This window comes from Xiphophorus couchianus, chromosome 18 (genome assembly GCF_001444195.1).
Source record: "Xiphophorus couchianus chromosome 18, X_couchianus-1.0, whole genome shotgun sequence".
Classification (NCBI taxonomy): domain Eukaryota; kingdom Metazoa; phylum Chordata; class Actinopteri; order Cyprinodontiformes; family Poeciliidae; genus Xiphophorus; species Xiphophorus couchianus.
Window position 1 is genome coordinate 17,191,032 of NC_040245.1, and position 20,548 is coordinate 17,211,579.

The 20,548-nt window shown below is 37.7% G+C and overlaps 1 protein-coding gene and 1 long non-coding RNA gene across 2 annotated transcripts in view; both read right to left on the reverse strand.

Moving 5' to 3' along the window:
- Nucleotides 1-10,055, reverse strand: part of pde2a (phosphodiesterase 2A) — a 180,903-nt gene extending 170,848 nt beyond the window's left edge. Inside the window, exon 1 of the mRNA XM_028045031.1 lies at nt 9,903-10,055. Coding sequence (XP_027900832.1) covers nt 9,903-9,961 — 59 coding nt within the window. The 5' untranslated portion in view covers nt 9,962-10,055. The remainder of the gene's footprint in view (nt 1-9,902) is intronic.
- Nucleotides 10,056-15,021: 4,966 nt separating this feature from the next.
- Nucleotides 15,022-15,585, reverse strand: LOC114133230 (uncharacterized). The gene is made up of 2 exons (XR_003593126.1): nt 15,285-15,585; nt 15,022-15,173 (listed from the first exon to the last, which is right to left on the reverse strand). It is a non-coding gene; the product is annotated as an uncharacterized LOC114133230 (long non-coding RNA).
- Between the last annotated feature and the right edge of the window lie 4,963 nt (nt 15,586-20,548).

Below are 20,548 nucleotides of genomic sequence, written 5' to 3' on the forward strand. Positions count from 1 at the left end.
ACACAGGATGAAATGTGTGGAATTTAATGAGTGCACTGTGATGAATCCACTTAGTTCACAATCAAAGAATCAATCCTGTGCGGTAGGTAAAGTAACTAAATCCATGACTGAATTAGGAAGGTCCCTGCTCAAACTGACATGTAGGATGTTTGATGTTTTCTCTTTACAAATCAGTGTGATCCTTTTTGTGTGATCAGTGTGATCGTCTTATTCGTCTAAACAAATAAGACGAACGTCAGAAATATGTGTTTGCTCTGTAATGGTCTGAATATTGGTTGTATTCAGTTACAAGACGTAGGCAGAGTCTAAAATTGTGAGAGAGTAGCTTGGCTGAAAATGTGTCATTCCTCTCCAGGGTTCCTCCACTTCATATCTAGTATGTTTTGATGATGGGTTTAGTCACATGAACAGGACTAGCAAACATAAAAAATAGAAGACTGGATGGATGAGTGTCAGGATCAAAATTATACTATTGCTCCTTTTAGTAGCTTTCATTTTACTCTATAACGTGAAAAATAAATCAGACGATTATTATAGACACTGACATAAATCAGGTAGAATGTTAGAACAGCAGAGCTATAATTTTACTAGGACAAAACATTTAATTTTCAGCCTTAATTCAACCTAATTAACACAGGTATACAATTGTCATCATTTTAAAAAATATGCCACACTTACAAGGTAGTTAAATTTTTGTTTTGTTTGCATATTATGAAGCTATACCTACAGCAACTTTTTCTTGACTGATATGCAGAACTGTAATTTGTAGTTTATTTTTGAACACCATGAAGTAACTGATTATGAGGGCAACAACATTCTCTCTAAAGCCAAGGCAACATAAGATACAAAATATAATTAATTTAAGTCAGCTGTGCCTTGAATAACTTTTCTATGCTTCTCTGCATACACCGTGCCAGCTGCTGAGAATGGGGAGAATACAAGTCATTTCTGCAGACATTTTATCCTCATCCCAGAATTTCATATAATTTTTTTGCATTTTAATTAGTTGGAACCCAGTAGAATGTGGGAAAAGAAAAATGAACTTAATTAGGGTTAAACAAAAACAGTTTAACCCTGGTGAAGAAGTGTAAACATCCTTGAAATAAATTAATTTTTCACTGCAGCAACGTCATTTCTTCACTAAGGGAGAAAAATCTAATTAAAATTAGATTAAATCCAAACAATTAAGAAGTAATTGGTTTAAACAAGGAGAAATTGTCCATTTAGATTCAACAACCCATATTAAGTAAATACAATCTAGGCATTCTTAATTAATATTTTGCATATTTAAGTTAATTAGAGCCCTGCGACAGACTGGCGACCTGTCCAGGGTGACCCCGCCTCTCGCTCGGAATGTTAGCTGGAGATAGACACCAGCACGCCTCCCGACCCCTCTAAGGAAGAAGGGTGTACAGAAAATGGATGGATGGAAGTTAATTAGAGTGTTTAGGACCTTGATGAGTAATCCATAATTCCATAAGTTTATGTTTTCTTGGGTTTTAAATAGGTCATTAAACAGATGGGTATTTTAATTTTCCACTCCACTTCAAGAAAGACTTGCGTCTTGTGCTTCACGTGAGGAAAATAATAAATAAATAAATAAATAAATAATAAATAAAAAAACATGCTACAGGCTGGACCTCGCCCCTACTGACACCAGGGTTTTCACCAGAAAATTTGCTAAGCCGGGCAGTCGGGGCTCCAAGGCAGGCCACCAGCGGCCCACTGGGATTTTTGTATTAAAAAATGTTACTGGGTAATTATGTTACTGGAAGACGTCGACAATGCTTAAACACACAACTGTCTTAAAAACAATAACCAAAAAGATACACTAAATAAATCAAAAATGTTTGCACATCTATTACCAAGTACTCAGCCAGTGTATCTAAAAACACTGTAATGCTGCTCACATTTAGAGCCGACCCAAGGCGTATATGAACTAAGCAGCTGTTTAAAACCCCCAGGGTTTCTTCAGCCACATAAATGTTAACATTTAAACACAGACAACAGATATAGCATTTTAACATTTGTTTATCGATAATGTCAGTGCTGCTAAATTTTATTTAATGTTAATAAATCTTAAATTTTAACTTCCCGAGCTGGGACGTTTACTTTGTAAAAGTGCAAAGAACAATCGTCATAGTTACACTGTTTTGTTACCACAGCTACAGTCTGATAATATGAGTTTAATCTTTGAATTTGAGCTCGTGTTTAGCTTGTTTCCTGAGCGAAACTCTGTGCTAAATCTAGTTTAAAATACCAACTTTGTTATAAGTTTGTCTTAGCCTTAAACCAATACTAAAGGCTTGTCTTTTAGCTACCATGCTGTCACACACTGGTGATATCACTTTTGCTCCTAAATATTTAATGACCATTCATGAAAGAAGGGTTGAAAAATATATATATATATAGATTACTGTTTCTATTTTGTCCTATATTGGAATCAGAGTCAGTTAAAAATCTGTATAAGCAGGTGAAAGTTAAAAAAAAAAAACTCCCAATAATTCTCATAGGTCTGTTTCTTAGAAAGGGAGGGTGAGGAATATTAAAAATCTCCAAAGCTCATTGTCAGAGAACCTTTGGAAAGAGTTGCATCTTGGGGTCACCAAGTCTCCCTATCAATGCTTAGATGCTGCCTGTATGTTAATTGACTGTTTCAGAGGGATGTTAGGTATTCTGTACCTAATACCCCACGCAAGTAAACCTGGGGTTTGTTGAGCTAACTGGGACATTATTCTTTAGTTTGAACTAAGAAGGAGCTTTTTAATAACAAACACAAGCGTGTCTGATGGCACACAAGATTAATTTATGGAAAAGGACTTTATGCACAAGAACAAAAAAAAAGTATTAAATACTGAATGTTGGCCTGAAAATGAATCATGATCTAAAATGGCATGACTCTGACAGATGAACTGGTAGTGATGCAGTCAGATTTTCTGCTTGTAATCTGTCTGTGCGTCATTGTTGACTTCAGTCTTCTGGCACACTGTCATTGACCTCTGACTTTTTATTGTATAGACATGTTTTTTTTTCCCCTGTCATTTGTTATCTGTGCCAATGATTCAGTGGGAAGCGTCATGCTTTGCCACTTAGCTCATTATATTTACCGATACAATGACAACAAGTGAATAATGATTCTGAACATTTCATAGGCATTCAACATGCTTTGCAAGTCTAGATTTTGTGTGAGAAGTTAGTGGATTATTGATCTCTTGTGGCTCTATTTTAATTATCTGTCTGGAGTAGAAAATTGGTAAGGAACTTATTTATTCTTCTAATTAATTAGTAACTAAATTAAAGCAGCAGATGACTCTGGAGTTCATATGCATATTTTAATGAACAGCATATTTTTCCTGCTTGCAAAGAGTATGAACTTGTATTCAAAAGTGTCAAAATACTCAAAGCTGTGAAAAGAAAGCTTTTATGCCTTTTTGTCAAAACATAAAAAGGCTGTGGAGCATAAAAAGAGAACACAAAGGGTTTTTCTCCTATTTTCTATAATCTTCCTCTTCACTCTCTGTCCCTCATCTCTCTCTTTCTCTAAATATCTCTCTCTCTGAATATTTTAGTATTGATGAGCCCATTACTGATGATAACACAGTGCAACATCAGCATCTTTCTCTCGCTTTCTCTCTCCCTCTGTCTCTCTATCTCTGTGTCTCTCACCCTCGCACACTAATCAGAGGTCAGATTACAACTCCGCTCTTGCTGCTGCTGAGCAATTGTGTGCATTTCTGTGTGAGCGTGTTTGCTCAGCAGGGGGTTGGGGAATCTAACTTCCTGGCATCAGTCCAATAAATTGCAATATTTTCAAAGCTGAAAACCACTCACGTACGTACCCCACTGGCACACAAATACAGATTATGAGTGTGATGTGTGTTGGGTGTAAAAAATTATGCTCAATAATCACACAGCGGATGAGCAAAACATGACGGTTTCTCAAAAAGCTATTAGGACACATCAGAAGGAGCAGAGGACAGCACAGCCTGTGACCCTTTGTAGCTCAAGGGAAACCCTAAGCCCCAAACACACTTAATTCAGAGAGCTTTTCTATAGTCTTAAGCAATACTTGCTTTTTTTGTGTTGATCTGACAGTTTCTTTTGAATGGCCAGGATCATTCCAAATTTTACTGCAATCCAGTCGAGGTGCTTGAATATAGCAAAATTATTAATATCAGTGGCAGAAGTTATCGTAAATAAATAATTGCAAATGCCTTCAGTTTTGGTACAGTACAATCAGACACCACATTGCATTGTCATCTTTACAATAACGTCCATATTGAAAGAGATACTGTTTTGGCTGCTGCAGTTACCTCTGCACTACATATGGCCACTACAGTGGTCAGACAGCCGTAAGACGTTATGCAGAGTAAAACCAAAATGTATCTAAATCTAATGACATTCAAAGCAAAAACACCACATAAATCAGGAGAATAACTGTCCAAGTTTTGTTTACACACAATTAACTGGACCATTAAACTACAAAATGAGATGGTGTCATAAGAAATTATTACCAAAAGCAGCAAAACATTTTATCTGTATGTGCCATGTTAAATATAGAGCTACTGTATGTTTAGATACAAAATAAGACCAAAAATTAGATCAGGAAAAAAGCATAAAGTCACATGCCAACGCAGACACCTAACTGAAACAAGCTTATGAGTTTTCTATTGACATTCTCACTTGTGTGATTATATTAAGTGTTACTATTGGAGAGTGTATTTTGAATTTGGTTGTTGTTGGTAACTGTATCTAGATTGCTTTGCATCAATCAAAAGTTGCTTTTTTTTTCCAACACCATGACACAACTACAGAGCCTTAGACAAGATTTGTTTAGGCAAAGATTATAAATAAAATGGCAGACACTGTGTCTGCAAAGAGTTGGAAGTGTGAAAAGTTCATACAAACAAAAGGCAACGTGCATATGTCTAGTATATGATATTGTAGAGCTTTGTGGCTATTTGTAATAATGAGAGAATGGCTTCTTAAGCACCAACTCAAACACTAAGACCACCAGAATGCTTCAAAAAGCTTTCAGTTTTGTAGGATAAAATTGCATGGCTGCTCTCATTGCTCAATTATATCAGGTACATATTGAACAAGTTTGCATGCAATGCTTCTGCTATTTTGTATTTTGTGCAGGGCTCACGCTTCATTTCATGGCTTTCACTGATCACCGCCACTATATCAAAACATCTCTAGCATAAGGGAAACGGGTGAGACCAGCTACTGAATCTAATTGTATTTCAGAGATCACTGACATCCATGTGGCAGATTCATTACTCTCTTTGGTCTCTGGGTATTTTTCTGCTGGACAAGCCAACAAATGTTCAGCGTAAGAAGCTTAGTCTTCTGTGTGGACTGGTGAATGAAAACCATTATTCCTCAGGGATTCCCTTGATTTTATTTAAAACCCATTAACAAAAAATTAAATAAAGTCATATATATATATATTCCAATTTCTACAGACAAATTTGTTAAATCTTGATATACCAACATGTTGTTGCTTTTAAATGTTAACAGCCCGAAATGGAGGAAAAACACAAAGGGAATAAGTTTCATAGTTCCTGAGGGAAATGCTCATATATAAAATATGCACATACTATTTGATCTACCTTAAGTTTGAATTCATAACCACTCAGGTTATTCAAGAGCAGAAAAATCTATTTAATTACCAATCAATCTAAGCAGTCTACTTTATTTACCAACATTAAAATGAAAGTTAAGAAAAGGACCAGACATTTAACAACTTCTTTTTTTTTTCGCAGACATGCATCCCTAAGAGGCCTTCTGACAAACATTACCTTACAACATCAAATCAATGCTGGCAAATTTGGAAACAATAGTTAATGATTACCACAGAGTCTATAGGATGGTACTTTGATATGTTCTCAGCACAAATTGAGTAGACTGAGTCAGGATACAGCATTAGCCTGTTTTGCTGGAGCATTACATTACTAAGATGTGCTCAATCAGCCTTGGAATGACATCACAGTGAACACTGTTTGCTTACAGATAATGAAAACCTAAAGCTCTGTGTCTTAAAAATTGGAATATTACATAAGATAAATACAAAAAGGATGTTTTAAACAGAAATATCAGGCTTCTTAAAAGTGTATTCATTTCTACGAGCTTGATGCAGCAATGATGCAGCTGCCACACAGCTGCATCATTGCTGTGTGGCAAGGAGGCAATAAGCCTGGGGTTCTACTGAGGGGTGATAGATTATTGATTATGCTATCCAAGCTTATAGATTGCTTGGATAGTAGCTTTCAGGTCATCTGCATTCTTGGGTCTGGTGTCTCTCATCTTCATCTTGACAATATTCCATAGTTTCTTTATGGGTTCGTGTCAGGTCAGTTTACTGGCCAATGAAGCACAGGAACACCATGGTCATTGAACCAGGTATTGGTACCTTTGGCAGTGGGGCAGGTGCCAAGACCTGATGGAAAATGAAGCAGCATAAGGACGTATGAAGTGTTCTATGATTTCCTGGTAAATGGCTGCATTGACTGTGGACTTAAAACAAACACCAACAGATCAAATAGACTGGGATCCAAAAATGGCATTTTTGGCCATGGTGGCCCACCATGATTATTTATATAACAAGCAAAGGTACATGACATACCAAAGGATGTATGTGCAGGTTGTGTTGTTTCAAAAATTTAAATAAAACGCAGCAGAGTACAAGGATGAGAGTGACCATGTTAAAAAATTGATGGGCTCTTTCACTACTCAGATATTTTTATCTTGAAAAAGATGGCCACAGTGTCACAATTCGCATTTTGAAATGAAAGTGGATGTTAAAGAAACACTATTAGAAATATCTTATTAGTGCTTTATGAAATATTCTATTTGAAAAATACACAATTATAGTAGGACCATATATCCAGGTAAAATAAAGAGTTCCTCATCAAAGTCTCTATACAGAATGAAAAACAGAGATAATTCCATTACTGTTATTTCTACCAAAGAAAAATTTAAAAATCATCCATTTCAGCAAAACAATGCTTCACTAACACTATGTGATAACTGTAAGCTGTAAGACCTGCTGCAAGATAAAATAACACTAATTTGGACATGAAGAGGCATATTTATTTAGCATAGCAATATTTGTAACTACAACCTAATATTATTAAGCTTGTTTTAAGTTTGACTGACTAAAATAAGCCTTGTAATCATTCCCTATATTGAGCTTTTCCACATTTTGATAAAAACCTCCCCAGATAGTGTTTAGTAAAGATGTGTCTCGAACCCTTTTTTAAAATACTTTTAATTGTGTTAATGATAACTGTTTTAGCTGTTCTATTCGTTCCTTACTTTTTTAAATATTTGTTTCAATTTACTATCTTCTGTAATTATTAGTATTATTGACACACATTGTTCAATGTTAACTCCATAGGCCATCTTCATTCGCGTAATAGTCCATCATCTTGCTGGCATGCAGTCTGTGTTGTTCTCTCTGCGTGCCAGTTTACGTGTTGGTTACCCCCACCCAGATTCACTAACTCACTCACGCACACCTGCCCTCCTCTCTACATGAAACACTCCCCCTTCACGAACATTTTGACTCCTTTTTCCTGGGCAGACAGTAAATAATCTGAACTGTTCCTCAGTCTGTCCCTGGTCATGTCTCTCTCATTATCCTCCTCCAACGAATCAACTGAACTGCTAATTCTCCTTCATTCTGTGGTGCTGAACCCGCTTCAGTGATTCAGTGCCGCAGAAGGAGAGAGGGAGAAAACAACACAAATCATCAAACTGCTGAAACTTTATGCTGGACTTCAAGCAGTATGGACTCTTTCCCTCTCCACTCTTTCTCCCGACTCTGGGAACATGATTCGAACTAAAATCAACGCACTATGAAAGACGCACTAAAAGACTATAAAATGAACTAAAAACTCTACTCTCATCTGAAAAGATGACTTTGGAAGCACAGAGCAACAGTCCAGTCTCTGGTTTAGGAGTGAAGAGACATAAGGAGTGCAACATTTGAGCCCATGTGGAGGATTTGTTTGTATATTCCCCTTGATCCATTAACTCCAGCCTCAGTCCACTCCTTATGAAGCTTCCCCAATTTCATTTACTGATTTAATTTGACAATCTTTTCAAGACTGCTGTTGTCCCTGTTGCTGGAGCCTCTTTTTCATTCTACTTAACTTTCTCTGAAAATACTTGGATATAGTACTCTGTGAACAACCAACAATGATCTTTTGTGGCTTAGCCTCCTGATAGAGGGTGTCGAGGTCTGTCTTCAGGACCTCGACACCCTCATCTATGAGTCAATACTCTTCCCCATTACATATCATACATTAAAAATCCTTTTTCAAATTTGATCTTAGATAACATTCTAATTTTCTAATGTTGGGTTTCCATTTTCTGTAAGCCATGATTATCAAAATGCGACTCCCCCTGATGACAGTGATTTATCTCTCCGTCTGTGGCTAGCCACCCTACCAAAAAAGTCTTATTTTAGCTGTTTGTGTCCTGTATCTCGTTCTTTTGGTCACAGACCATATGGCTATAGGTGAGAAACAGAAAAAAGACAAATCAGCAAACCGAGAGCTTCTCTTTATCTCTTTCCTCAACCGACAGACCGGATTAACACTTGCATTACTACAGATCACACCAGAATCCATCTGTCAATCTCCCAGCCTCTTCATCCTCCCATCACTCATGAACAAGAACAAGGCTCTTGAGCCCTCTACACTTGAAGCAAAGGCAGTTTAGAGTGCCCGCTCATAGTCTAGAAATGTGGCTTTATGACTGGAATAAATAATATATCAGATCCCTCAGAGGTAATTAGGTTATGTCAGAGGTTATATTGGCTTATAATGTTACATATTTCAAAAGATTCAACTGGCCTTATTGTGAGTTACACCATAAATGTAAACAATTGCAAAGTTTTTAGAAAGTAGCACACTATTAAGTCCTACTTAAGGTCTGAACATGAAAATAATTTATGGAAAAAGTGAACCCAGAGAAAAATAAAGTGATGAGCAATAGTTAACTACATGTAGTTAAAAATATACATTTGCAGGAATTAAATGAAATAAAAAGAGACAAAATCCCATTGAACTGATAGGAAACAGAGTTAAAGTAAGAGCTAAGGTAAGAACAGGTGTGAATGAGGCAAATGTCAGTGTTTCAAAGTTTTAAAACAAAAAATTCCATCATACCAATGATACCATTTCAATAAATGGCTTCATTTATTGAAATGACAGAGAAATATGTGCAGTTCAAAGGCAAAACAATTGTCTGTTGTAAATTTGTCAGGTGTCAGTGGGTGTTTAAAGACTATAACAAGTTTGTGCAATTTAGCATTTGCAGCCCTTTTCGGTCTAACACAGCAAATTAGTCAATTAAAAACAACTTTACCCATAATAACATGACTCCTTAAAGAAGCACAGCCTCGTACCTTAAAACAGGTATATTGCTATTAGTTATGAAGAGTGCTGAATTAGAGGCACAAACGTTATTTGCTCAAAGTCAGCCCTTGAAAACAAGTTTTAACAGAACAATTTTCACAGGCAGAATTCAATTAAGAGTGATTTATCACTTCAAATGGATGCGCTCCTGTAGGAATATTAGGAGAAGAGAAGCCAGTGTGAGCAATGTGATGATTTTCGGGAAGACTGAAAGGCGCGATAAGGTCACTGAATTATCTGTGGAGCATATTATGCAGAAGCACACTGACGGCGCATTTACAACCAGATCACAACACTTGGGTTCGTCAGTCTCGCTGTCAGTGGACATGATGACACCCAGCAGGTCACACGCACTCACACTACTACACTCACTCTGCGTTTGGCTCATGGTTACACGCCGTGTGAATGTCAGCAGAGCGCTTCTTCTGAATGTAAATACCTGAGCAGGTAAGCGGAGTTATAAGACAGACTTACATCTCAGAGGACGGAGGTTGGCTACGGCAGAGGAGCGCGTGTCCGCACGCCTGTCCCATCGCGCATCCTGCCCGGCGCCTCCTTCTCTAACCCGGCTGCAGTCAGGGGATTGGGGGGGAGCTGGCGGGAGAGCAGCCTGTGTGTCGGTCTGTCGAAAGAGGATATGCGTTTGGATGGGTAGATGATGACTGGGTGTGTGCTTCCTTGCTTTCTCTCTCCCGGTCTGCCTGCCAGCTTGCTCTTCTCTCCAGCTCTGATAGCGCGCAGGGATTGGTCGGGACCCAGTAAGTGATATTCGAGCCGCGGTGAGCGAGCATATAACAGCTGAGCAAAGAGACAGAGAGCAGCGGCAGAGAGAGCCAAGCCGTTCAGCACTACATAGATGCATCAGGACCCAAACTGAAGGTTCATACACGATCACTCTTTGCTTCCCTCTCATGCCATTTCCTCATTTCCAACCGTGGACATTAAAATGTGCTGTGAAAATTCAACTTTGACCTTGTACCTGTGCACTTTGGTTGCGCATTTTCACTCTGTGTTGCACACAGACACCGTGTATTAGGTCCGCGGCAAGACAAGATATGGAATTGATTCCTCTCCCGTCTGAGAAATATCTCACTGGCTGGATCAGACGGGTTTCAATAGGAACCACACGCTGCTCCTCTCCAGCGTGGCAGTCATGCAGGTCTCAAAAGTCCGTCACATGTCCCTTACCATATAAGGTGCTTCCAGGCTGATAAAACAAACCTGGAATTTGACTAATAAAACTGCTGTACGACTTTGTATGCATTTAATCTGGATTTATTTTATTTAAAACTTTGTTTTTATATCAATAAACTCATACAAAGCCATTTACCACTTAGGTGGGTACAATACCTTCAGACTTGTATTATTCAGTGGCACATACTGACATTTTGGGGAGGACGTGCTGAAGTGGGAAAAAAGATCCTATGGAACCACTGGCTGCAAGTAGTGTGAGATTTATTATAGGCATGTATATAATCCTTTTGCTGTCTGATGCAGATGTTTAATGATGCCCAGACCAAAAAAATTAAATGAAATAAAGCTCAAAACAGAAATGTTATGAATTTCAAAACGTTATGAAATTCTTAGACATTTCATAACAACAAAACTATTGTAAACTGATTAAAACACAGAACACTGCCTCACAACCAGCTTTTAAGCTCAACTTTCTGAGTCAAAATTTGAAACTCACATTATCCTTATTTTGTTTTTCTTAAACACAGATCACCGTGTGTTTTTCTTGACTACATCATTCTGTACTTTTATCACAAATTATCCTCTGCACTCTAACTTTATATTGCAGCAAAGCGAGGCATCCTGACAAATCTACCAGGTTAGTTCACACTAAAGTTACTTTCATAAACTTGATTAACCATTGACTGTTCTGTAGCTTAAATCAGCTATACCCAGGGGAAAAAAAGAAAAAAACATTTAGCATTTCTGGAATTAGAAATTCTGGTTTATTAATTCAAATACTCTTGCTGGGTGGGGGAAGTAAAATAAGACAAACTATTCTATTTTATATTGACTTTAAATAGAGACACAATAGGCAACATTTCTCAGATTATGTTTTATTAATCACATGGAGGTACAAAACAAGTGCAGTCAACAGGTGATAAACAACCAGAGCACAGAGTTAAACTTAATTGTAAATCATCTTCCTTAATTCATATTTGAAACCTATAAATTGATATTGATTGATACCAAATATTCCTGATTAACAGTGGAAGTCAGGGGTGCACACAAACAAGTGTAACTGGGTCTATATTAATAGTTGTATATTTTCACAAAATGTTTTCTTTAATGTATTTGGCCACTTATACTTGACTGTCCTTGTGTTCCTCTGTGTCTGCTATAAGGGGGTTGGTCCTCCAGCTCCGCCTTACTTTCTTCTTCTTTTGTCCGGGGTCCTCCAGGACTTTTTATAAATATTAAGTTATTAATTTCCTCTTCCCTTTTGCTACTTGTTCCACTGGGGAGAGGCAAGTTTTATAATTCATTGGAATCCTTTCATTTACATTGTTCAAATGTTTATTTTTCTTTCTGTATTAATGATAGGTGTTTTGATATTTTTATTTGAGTTGCTAATATGCCTTTATAACATTTGATGCATGCTAGCACTATTATTTTGTATAGATCGGGTTGGAAAACTGGAGCACAAACCCAGACCTCCAAACCCAGACTTGGTGTTTTGTGGTTTGTCCGATCACCACATAACCCACACAACGCAGAAGTCCACCGGTCACACAAGATCTATTCCTACAGACAGCTCTGCTCTATTCTCCTATGCTAACCTTTACTGCTTCTTTCATAAAATTATCTTATTTGCCCTTTATTATACAAAGAGACAAAAAACTAGAATTGGTTTGTGACTAAATGTTACTAAAATTGTAATTTTAATAACTCTATTATTAGAGTGTGGCAGGAAGACCTTCTCCCTGACCATGACAGCTGCATTGTACTATTGGCAATGGCTGCCTTAGGATCAACATATAATCAGCGTGAACAAAGAAATTTGTTCTCTCTCTCTCAGGACTGCAAAAACAAAATTACACTATTCTGTTCAGAAGACTTGGCATTGGACTTCTTGCAGCTTGACACACATTCTGAGCAGAACGGGGGTTTTTTGTTTTGTTTTTTGCCTGGTGTCTGAAAACTACTCTATGCAGACGCTAAAACCTCTCAATGAACACTTCACATGAGGTCCTGTGAAGTGTATCCTGGCCAAAAGGAACATTGTTCCTGCCGCCTCAAATAAAAGAACAAAATAATCTGTTCTTGAGGAGTATTTATTGGCCTTTAGGAGTAAGGTACAAGTTTGATTTTAACATTAGCATTGTTGCTGAACTAAATGAGACATAAACTGTTAGACTTTTAAAATCAGTTTCCACAAGTTGGTATGACAACCACAGCTTTGAGGAGGTATTCATTGGTAACAAATACCTCAAATGCTCATAGGCTAACAAGTTTCATTTTAGTGCTATAGCAACACTTTCAAAAGCTGGATTAAGTTCTTGCTCCAACACAAAAACTCTCTCAACCACTAATCTTATAATAGTTTCTAAGATTTACTAGTTTGAGATGCTCAATCAAAACATATACAGTCCACATAAACTCACTAACATCTTCAGCTCGATTTCCACGACAGTCAGGAACGATATTACCAGAAAAAATATTTAAGTTGATTTTCTTTATGCTGAAGACCACAGCATAAAGAAAACTCACATGTTTGATTATTATTTGATCATGTCATGGAGTGCGGGGTTGAGGTGGTGAGGCAGACGCAAATGGAACCAGGTGAGATGAATAATGAAGATTTAATGAACAAAATCCAGAACAGTCCACAAACACAGGCAGCACGACTGAGCAGAAGCCAGGGCTCAACGTCGGTAGCAAACTGATATTTCGACTGGACACACGAAGGACTGAGCGCACATTAGACGAGACGAGGACCCGACAAAGACACAGACACACAGGTGACACTAAATACACAGGAGGTAATTACGGGGATGAGAAACACCTGGGGACAATCAAGGGGAAGACAGGACAACATGGAAACTCAGAAACTCAAAATAAATACACAGGAAAAACACGGAACATGACAGAACATTTTAATGGACATTATTCATTATGCTCCAAAATTCCTGCTCATGGTGCAGTAAAAACCAACTGGGACTCAGTGCCATTGCAATGACTGGTGTGCTACTGGAGTCGCATTCAAAGATGCCTGGGAGCTGTTTTACATTTTTGCTGACAACTGAAAAAGAAAACAGAGTAGAACTATTATTACCCTGTAGCCTTCAGTCACAAACACCACAGGTGTTGACAATTATTTAGCCTAATTAATCCTCCACCTAGGGCTCAAGTGCATATACAGGCTGTGACTGATTGACAACTTAGTAATTTCTGTTTAATTGGTTGCACATGTTAATCATCACGTTAATCATCAGAATTTGTAGCATTTTTATTACTTCTTGAACTGAATAACCTCTAAATCTAAACCCCTAATTTCACACTATCAGAGGACAAATTTGCCATAAATCCAAACATACGTGTGAATTTTCCATTTCAGAGATTAAAATTTGCTGCAGGAGTAAACATTATTCTGTTTCCCTTGTCTTTTTTGTGCACATGTTCTCATCTGGAGTTTTCTTTTCCTATGTCAGTGATTCACAAAGCCGGACCACCATGTGGAGAGGCAGAATAACAAGTCTGGATTTGTGTGATTCTCTTCAGCGTTAGCAAACACTGTTCATTTACATTACTGTGCAACAACCTGGACCCCTAGCTCCGACTATCAACAAGTATGACTGGGAAAGCTTTAAGACTATTGTCTGTCTTATCTAGTTAGAAATATATATTTGTAGGGTTTTTTTTTAAGCTTTTTTTCTATGTTTTCAATAAGATTCTGCCTTGTGAGGCTTTGTCATGACAAACAAGACACCCGTCATGTCCTGCCACTCTTTTTTTGCTTCTAAAGCAGGGGTGTCAAACTCAATTTCACCAAGGGCCACTTCAGTATATTGGCCACCCTCAACGGGCCACATTGACGGTATAAATCAGGAATGCCCAAGTGCAGTCCTCCAGGCTGCAACTTTTAGATGCGTCCCTGCTAAAACATACCCCAGACAAAAAGTTGACTTCCCTCATTAGCAGCAACTCAGTTCTGTAGAGGCCTATGAATGAGTCAATGATCCAGGTGTGTTAGAGAAAGAACGCATCTAAAGTTGCAGAGTGATAGGTCTGGAAAACTAGACTTGGGCAACCCTAGCATAAACGTATGAAAATACAATGTTAAAAATAAATTAAACAACACCTCATATTGTTAAATAACTGATTTTATGTGTTCAAGTTTTAAATATTACATTTGAGTTTGCATGGATGTAAAATTACTGCTCAGTTTAAAAATTACAACATTTTTAAACTGAGCAGTTTAAAAATATGCTCAGTATTTTTAAACTGCTCAGCTAAACTTCGCTCTTTAGCTTGTTAGCTTGTCGATGTTTCAGTTTTATTCGCTGGGAAAATTAATCTTTGTCTGCTTTAAAGATAAGCAGACAAAGAATAAAAACAAGTTTTGATATTAACTCTCAACTTCATTCACAAAACTCTTTCGTTATTTATTACACAACGAACATGTATTTCACATAAGAACCAAACAATGAGGTGATGTTGCCTGTCCTTGAACACAAAGCTGATCCTCTTCACCCTGTCACCAACTCACACACATCCTCATTGTGTTGTGTTCTGTAAATAAACACAAAACACAAGCAAAATCAATAAACTATATACATATTCCAGTATACTGAGTTTTGGTTTTACATTTATTTTATTTAAATTTAGTTTGTTCGTACTTACCAATGTTTTCTGGCCGGATGTCTGGCACCGTTTTCCCCTGGTCAGTTCGTCCATGTCCGGTTTTAGTTCTATTCTGTGGAAATCCGCAAAATGGCGTGTAGGTTTTCGTCAGTAATGCGCGATCTGTGCTTGGTCTTGTTTAAATTCATTTTTGAAAACATCTGTTCGCACAGATAGGTGCCTCCAAACATGGACAAAACACGAGCTGCATGGAGTCGAAGCTGTGGCATCAAATCAGAGGGCAGTAGACGGTACAAATCCTCGATTGAAACATCACGGAACTTCGCTCTTTAGCTTGTTAGCTTGTCGATGTTTCAGTTTTATTTGCTGGGAAAATTAATAATCAGCTTGAGGTGACTCTGCTGCACTCTAGTGGCGAGAAGCCGTAATGTTGGCTGGTAACAATCGGAAGGCATTATGGGAGATGTAGTTTGTAGTCAATTCGTGCTCAAAACCTATTTTAAGTCAATCAATGGGGCTGTAAAACGGTGGTGGGGGCGAGGGCCACATAAAATGACATAGCGGGCCACATGTGGCCCGCGGGCCTTGAGTTTGACACATGTGTTCTAAAGTATCTAACTTGGTGTCCTGGAGAAAGTTTGTGGTTGCATGAAAGAGTGGGGAATTTTCTTTTCTTCACTCATAGTATTTACCCTGGCAGCAAAAGTTATCTGGGCCAGCTCTGGGCCAAATTTACGTGAGCATTTTCACGGACCCATAAACAGACCTGAGTCAGAGTCTTTTTTTACTTTTTTTTTTTTTTTTTTTTTTTTGCCATCTTGTATGTTAATCAGCGGTGACTTTCTCCAATCCTTTGAAATGGCTCAAAGTTACACTGAAGCAAGCTGATTTTAAAAAACACAAAGTTTACCATTTTAAATCCCTTGAAATTTATTAAATCAAGAGTGATTTCCTTATGACTTCTTCTGATATTCTAAAAACAAATTTTTAAAAACTTTTTTAGAAATTTGTCTTTCTTTCCGTTTCTTCCCTGGCCAATTGATCCTGGTTTTGCAGTGGCACATCACAAATTTTGTTTGTTATCATGTCTTTGAATAGGTAAAAAAAAACAACTATATTTTCAAATGAATAAAAGCAATGTTATATTAACATTTGATGCCGTTTTCTTGTTACTGTACCCCTGTTTAGTAGAACTTAGCCAAAGCTGTCAGCAATCATGGTCACAAGTCTCTTCCTCATTTTTTATAGTTTAAATTTGAGAAAATGTAGGAACCTTTGCCCTATAGCAATCCAACTAATTTAAGCTATTTGCCATTACTGAATCTTAATGGCAAACCTGCATTTTTACATCAGATTTTCACACATCATAGGTACAGCAATGTAAATAATTTGCACCTTTTTGAAGTGCTTACCTTTTTATAAGAGGTTGTATTGTGACCTTCTGCTTATATCCCATACTCCATGTCTTTCATCATATTTCTAGAATCCTCGTGTCAAATGACATGTTCTCTGTTATTTTTCCTTGTGTTTAACAACCTACACAATGCCTGGGAATGGAGCACAGCAAGTATTTGATCTATGAGGAATCCTCCCACATCGTCATGAATCTACTTAGTAGTGACATCTGGCAAATTATTGAACTCCACATGTCTCCACTAAAGCCAAATCCAGTCACATCAGTTAACATTAAGTGATATCAACTGTTTTTTTTCCCTCAAGGCTGTGTAGAGGCAAAATGTACCATTGCTCTGGGAGTAGAAGAAAATCCTACAATCTTTAGAACAGCTGGTCATTAAGAGCAATACATCCACCTGTTCTTTAATTGGTTTTGCCTCATTGGTGTTGTTTGGGAGTTTCACTCTCCTCTTGAGAGGTTCATCTAACCTGTGTTGCTTCATCACAGTGAGTTCAAATTTAAGTAGCTGAACTCACTGCATTTGCTTGCGTGTGCAAATTGTAAATCGCCAATTAAGTTGGTGGAAACCGAATGTAGCTCACTGGGAAGAGGCCGCAGGGCATAAGGAGATTGTGCTGGAGGGTCTGTGTGTCCCCTCTGGCCTGGGAACATCTTGTGATTCCTCAAAATGAGCTAGATAGAGGGTCATCTGGGTTTTCCTTTCCTTTTTTGCCCTCACACCCTCTGATAAGTGGAAGACGAGGAATTGAGGGATAAAGACAGGTCTTTTATCCCCAACCCAAGAAAATAAGCTGGTCTAATTTTCAGTTTAGAATATGTTCCACAAAACTCCCAAAGTACAGTGATGTCGAATCTATATCAAGATCCCTAGTTGATACTTGGAATTAGGTTGAGACATCTGTAGTTTTTCATTATGTTATGTTTCATGATTTTCAGTATTAAGAAACTTGAAAATCTATTTTCTCACACATGGATGTGTCCCACTTTCCATGTTGTATCTGAATTTCTTTTGTTAAGCAACGTTTGTGTATTTATGCATCCATCAAGATTCTAGTAGATATGTAAAAACAAAAACTTAACATTTCAACACTACACTGCAAAAATCCCACCATATCAAGATACTACAGAGCTTTATTCCCCCCTTCCCTCAACCAAGCAGTTATGGAAATCATTGTAAACTACATTGTCATGTTCAAAGAAATACTTTCTATACTTGGAAATCCAAAGAACACAGAGGTTGTGTGAAAGACAACTGTGGAGGACAATTTAAAGACAATAACACAAGTTTTATTATAGACCATCAGGTGTGGCTTATATAAGGGCAATCCTACTATCTCTACAACCAAAGCTTATCAGACACTGCATGGAAAACATGTAACTGAAGGTATAAAAAAAATAGTGAGACATAACAACACTAGATTGCCAAAATGTCCAGACAACACCCAAAGGAGGAAAGATAAAGATAATTGTACTAGTTGCACATCCATAGAACTACTGCTCTGCAGAGGTCTGGTAACGTACAATTCATTAGATTCACGTGTCTAGAACAGTAGTTGCAGGAAAGGAGCTGGAGTTTGGCACATCTGCCTTAGAAGAAAACTGTGCAGAGATATTGTTTACACTACACAGCAACAACAGAAAAAGCACTAAAAAACTGCAGTAAAAGAGTACTGTCAGAAAAATTTGGAGCATTTGAGTCATTTATTGACAGCTATGGGATGGAGAATGACAGGGAAGGTCCTGCCGAATATTCAAATTGAAACAGACAAACGAGCCAAACAACTGAATTTTAACGACTGACCAAGCAGACAAGAAGGCAGTGAGAGATGCAGCGATTCCAAAATGAAGAAGATTGAGACAGAATGAGGAGAAAAAAGACATGTAGTGAGGACTGTACGTGAAGTTCATAAATTGCATACCATTGGAAAAAAATACTGGTGTATATTCTTTTTTTTTTTCAAAATTGTTATATTAGTTTGCTTCTATGGACGTCTGATCTGAGATAAAATCTGGATTTTTTATCTAACAGATCTGTGCTTTATCTGTTGGGACATGTCATGCCATCTGTCATACCACTTGAGAGTAAATGTAGCATAAGCATTGCAGCATAGCAGCTTACCATGATCAGATTATATATTAGTTTCATGCTATTAAAGAAAGCACAAAGGTCACACAAGCTTAAGTTCTAGAAAATACAGCTAATGTTGAACGATGTCTGGATGTTTTCATCTTAAGCTTAAAGCTCTTACGCATATACAGTGTCCTGACATTAACACAAAGTTCCCAAGAACTACAAAAAGGCCAAAAATGAAGTCTAGTATAAAGATGCAGGTTTTGTTTAACCATGTTGTAATTGTGGTTCCTGTGTTTTATGCAAGTCACAGTATGTATTTTGGGCTGTTTCAGACCTCAACAGAAAGTGTGTTTATTTCTTATTCTTTGCACATGGATTTTCTCCATATCACTGTCCTAACAGATAAAATTTGATTCAAGCCAGACTGTCTTGCTGTAACAGAAAAAGACTAGAGGAGGTCCCCAAATCAGAGCTGTTTGTTCAGCTTGTCTAAATGTAACCTTGTGTCTTTGTCTTCGCAATCTCCAGGAGGTGTGCATAGTAACCATGCACACCTCCCAAACAAACAAACTAATTGTAGAAAATACTTTTCAAAACTCAACTCAAAGTATACCAGGTTTTTAATTTGTTCCCTACATATGCTGTGTCAAGTTAATTCAAAAGACATTTAGAAACTTTACCAGAGGAATGTGCTTCGAATATAGACAGAGGGAAACATGACAAAGATTGAATAAGATATTGTATATTAGAAAGCTGGGTGATAAGAAATAGCGATGAAAATGAGGAACCAGAAATCTCTAAGGGATACTATGAGTCTTACTGTTATCACTTTTTGCTTTACGTGTGATTTTACAGAGAGCACATTTGGTCACATCTGGTTTGTTGGCATTGACATCTATGCTCCTCAGCTGTGTCTAAGCTTGTATTTGTATGCGTGTTTGCGTGTGCCAACTGTGTTTAAATTCAAACTGTATGCTGGGAGTTGGGTCAAAGAAACATCTTCAGTGGACTCTCATCACCAGCTGGAAAAAAATATTTATGCTGCTTTTTGAGATTGTTTTCAACTGACTGAACTCCACCGAAAACATAGAAGTATACTAAATACACAGATGATGTCATGATCCACAGTTGTTTGTGTTGCTATTTTCACTTGTGCTTAAGTTATTTTAGTGTTGTTGACATGTCCATATTAGTTTGTTTACATATTAGTTAATTCCTTTGTATTCAGTTTCTTAGTTCTTTATGTGTCTTTTTCTGCGTTTGGTTAGTTAGATTCTCTGTGTTTCATTTTAGTTTCTCCTGGGCTCAGTATTCATTCTTCCTTTAGTTCCCTTCGATTCTCCTCCAGCTGTTCTGCATTGTGTTGATCATGCTCCCTCGGTTACCATGTCACTCCCTGGATTCTGAGACCCACCACTGGACTCCACTGTCTCCTGTGAGTTTTCTTTACATTGGCACCGTGGCTCCTCTTTGCTCTCCATTGTCATGTTTAGTCATACCAAGCAAACTGTTTAATAGAGCCTTCTGCTTCCTTCTCTGGGTTTCGTTTAGCTCTTAGTGTTTAAAAGAGACCATCAGGAAGTATTAGCTGGGGTTTTTGCAAGATGCTGCAGTCCCAGCCAAACCTTCAACCCTCACCCAGATTGTCCACCTGGTTGAGGGTTGAATCCTTCTGATGATTCGCTGCCTTGTCGATGCAGATGCGCTTACTTGTATTGGAGGCCTGTGGAGTGGATGTGTGTCAATGTAGGATGTGGTTGACACCTCCAATCCCACTCCTGCATCTCAGACCTCTCATGTCTCAAGAGCACT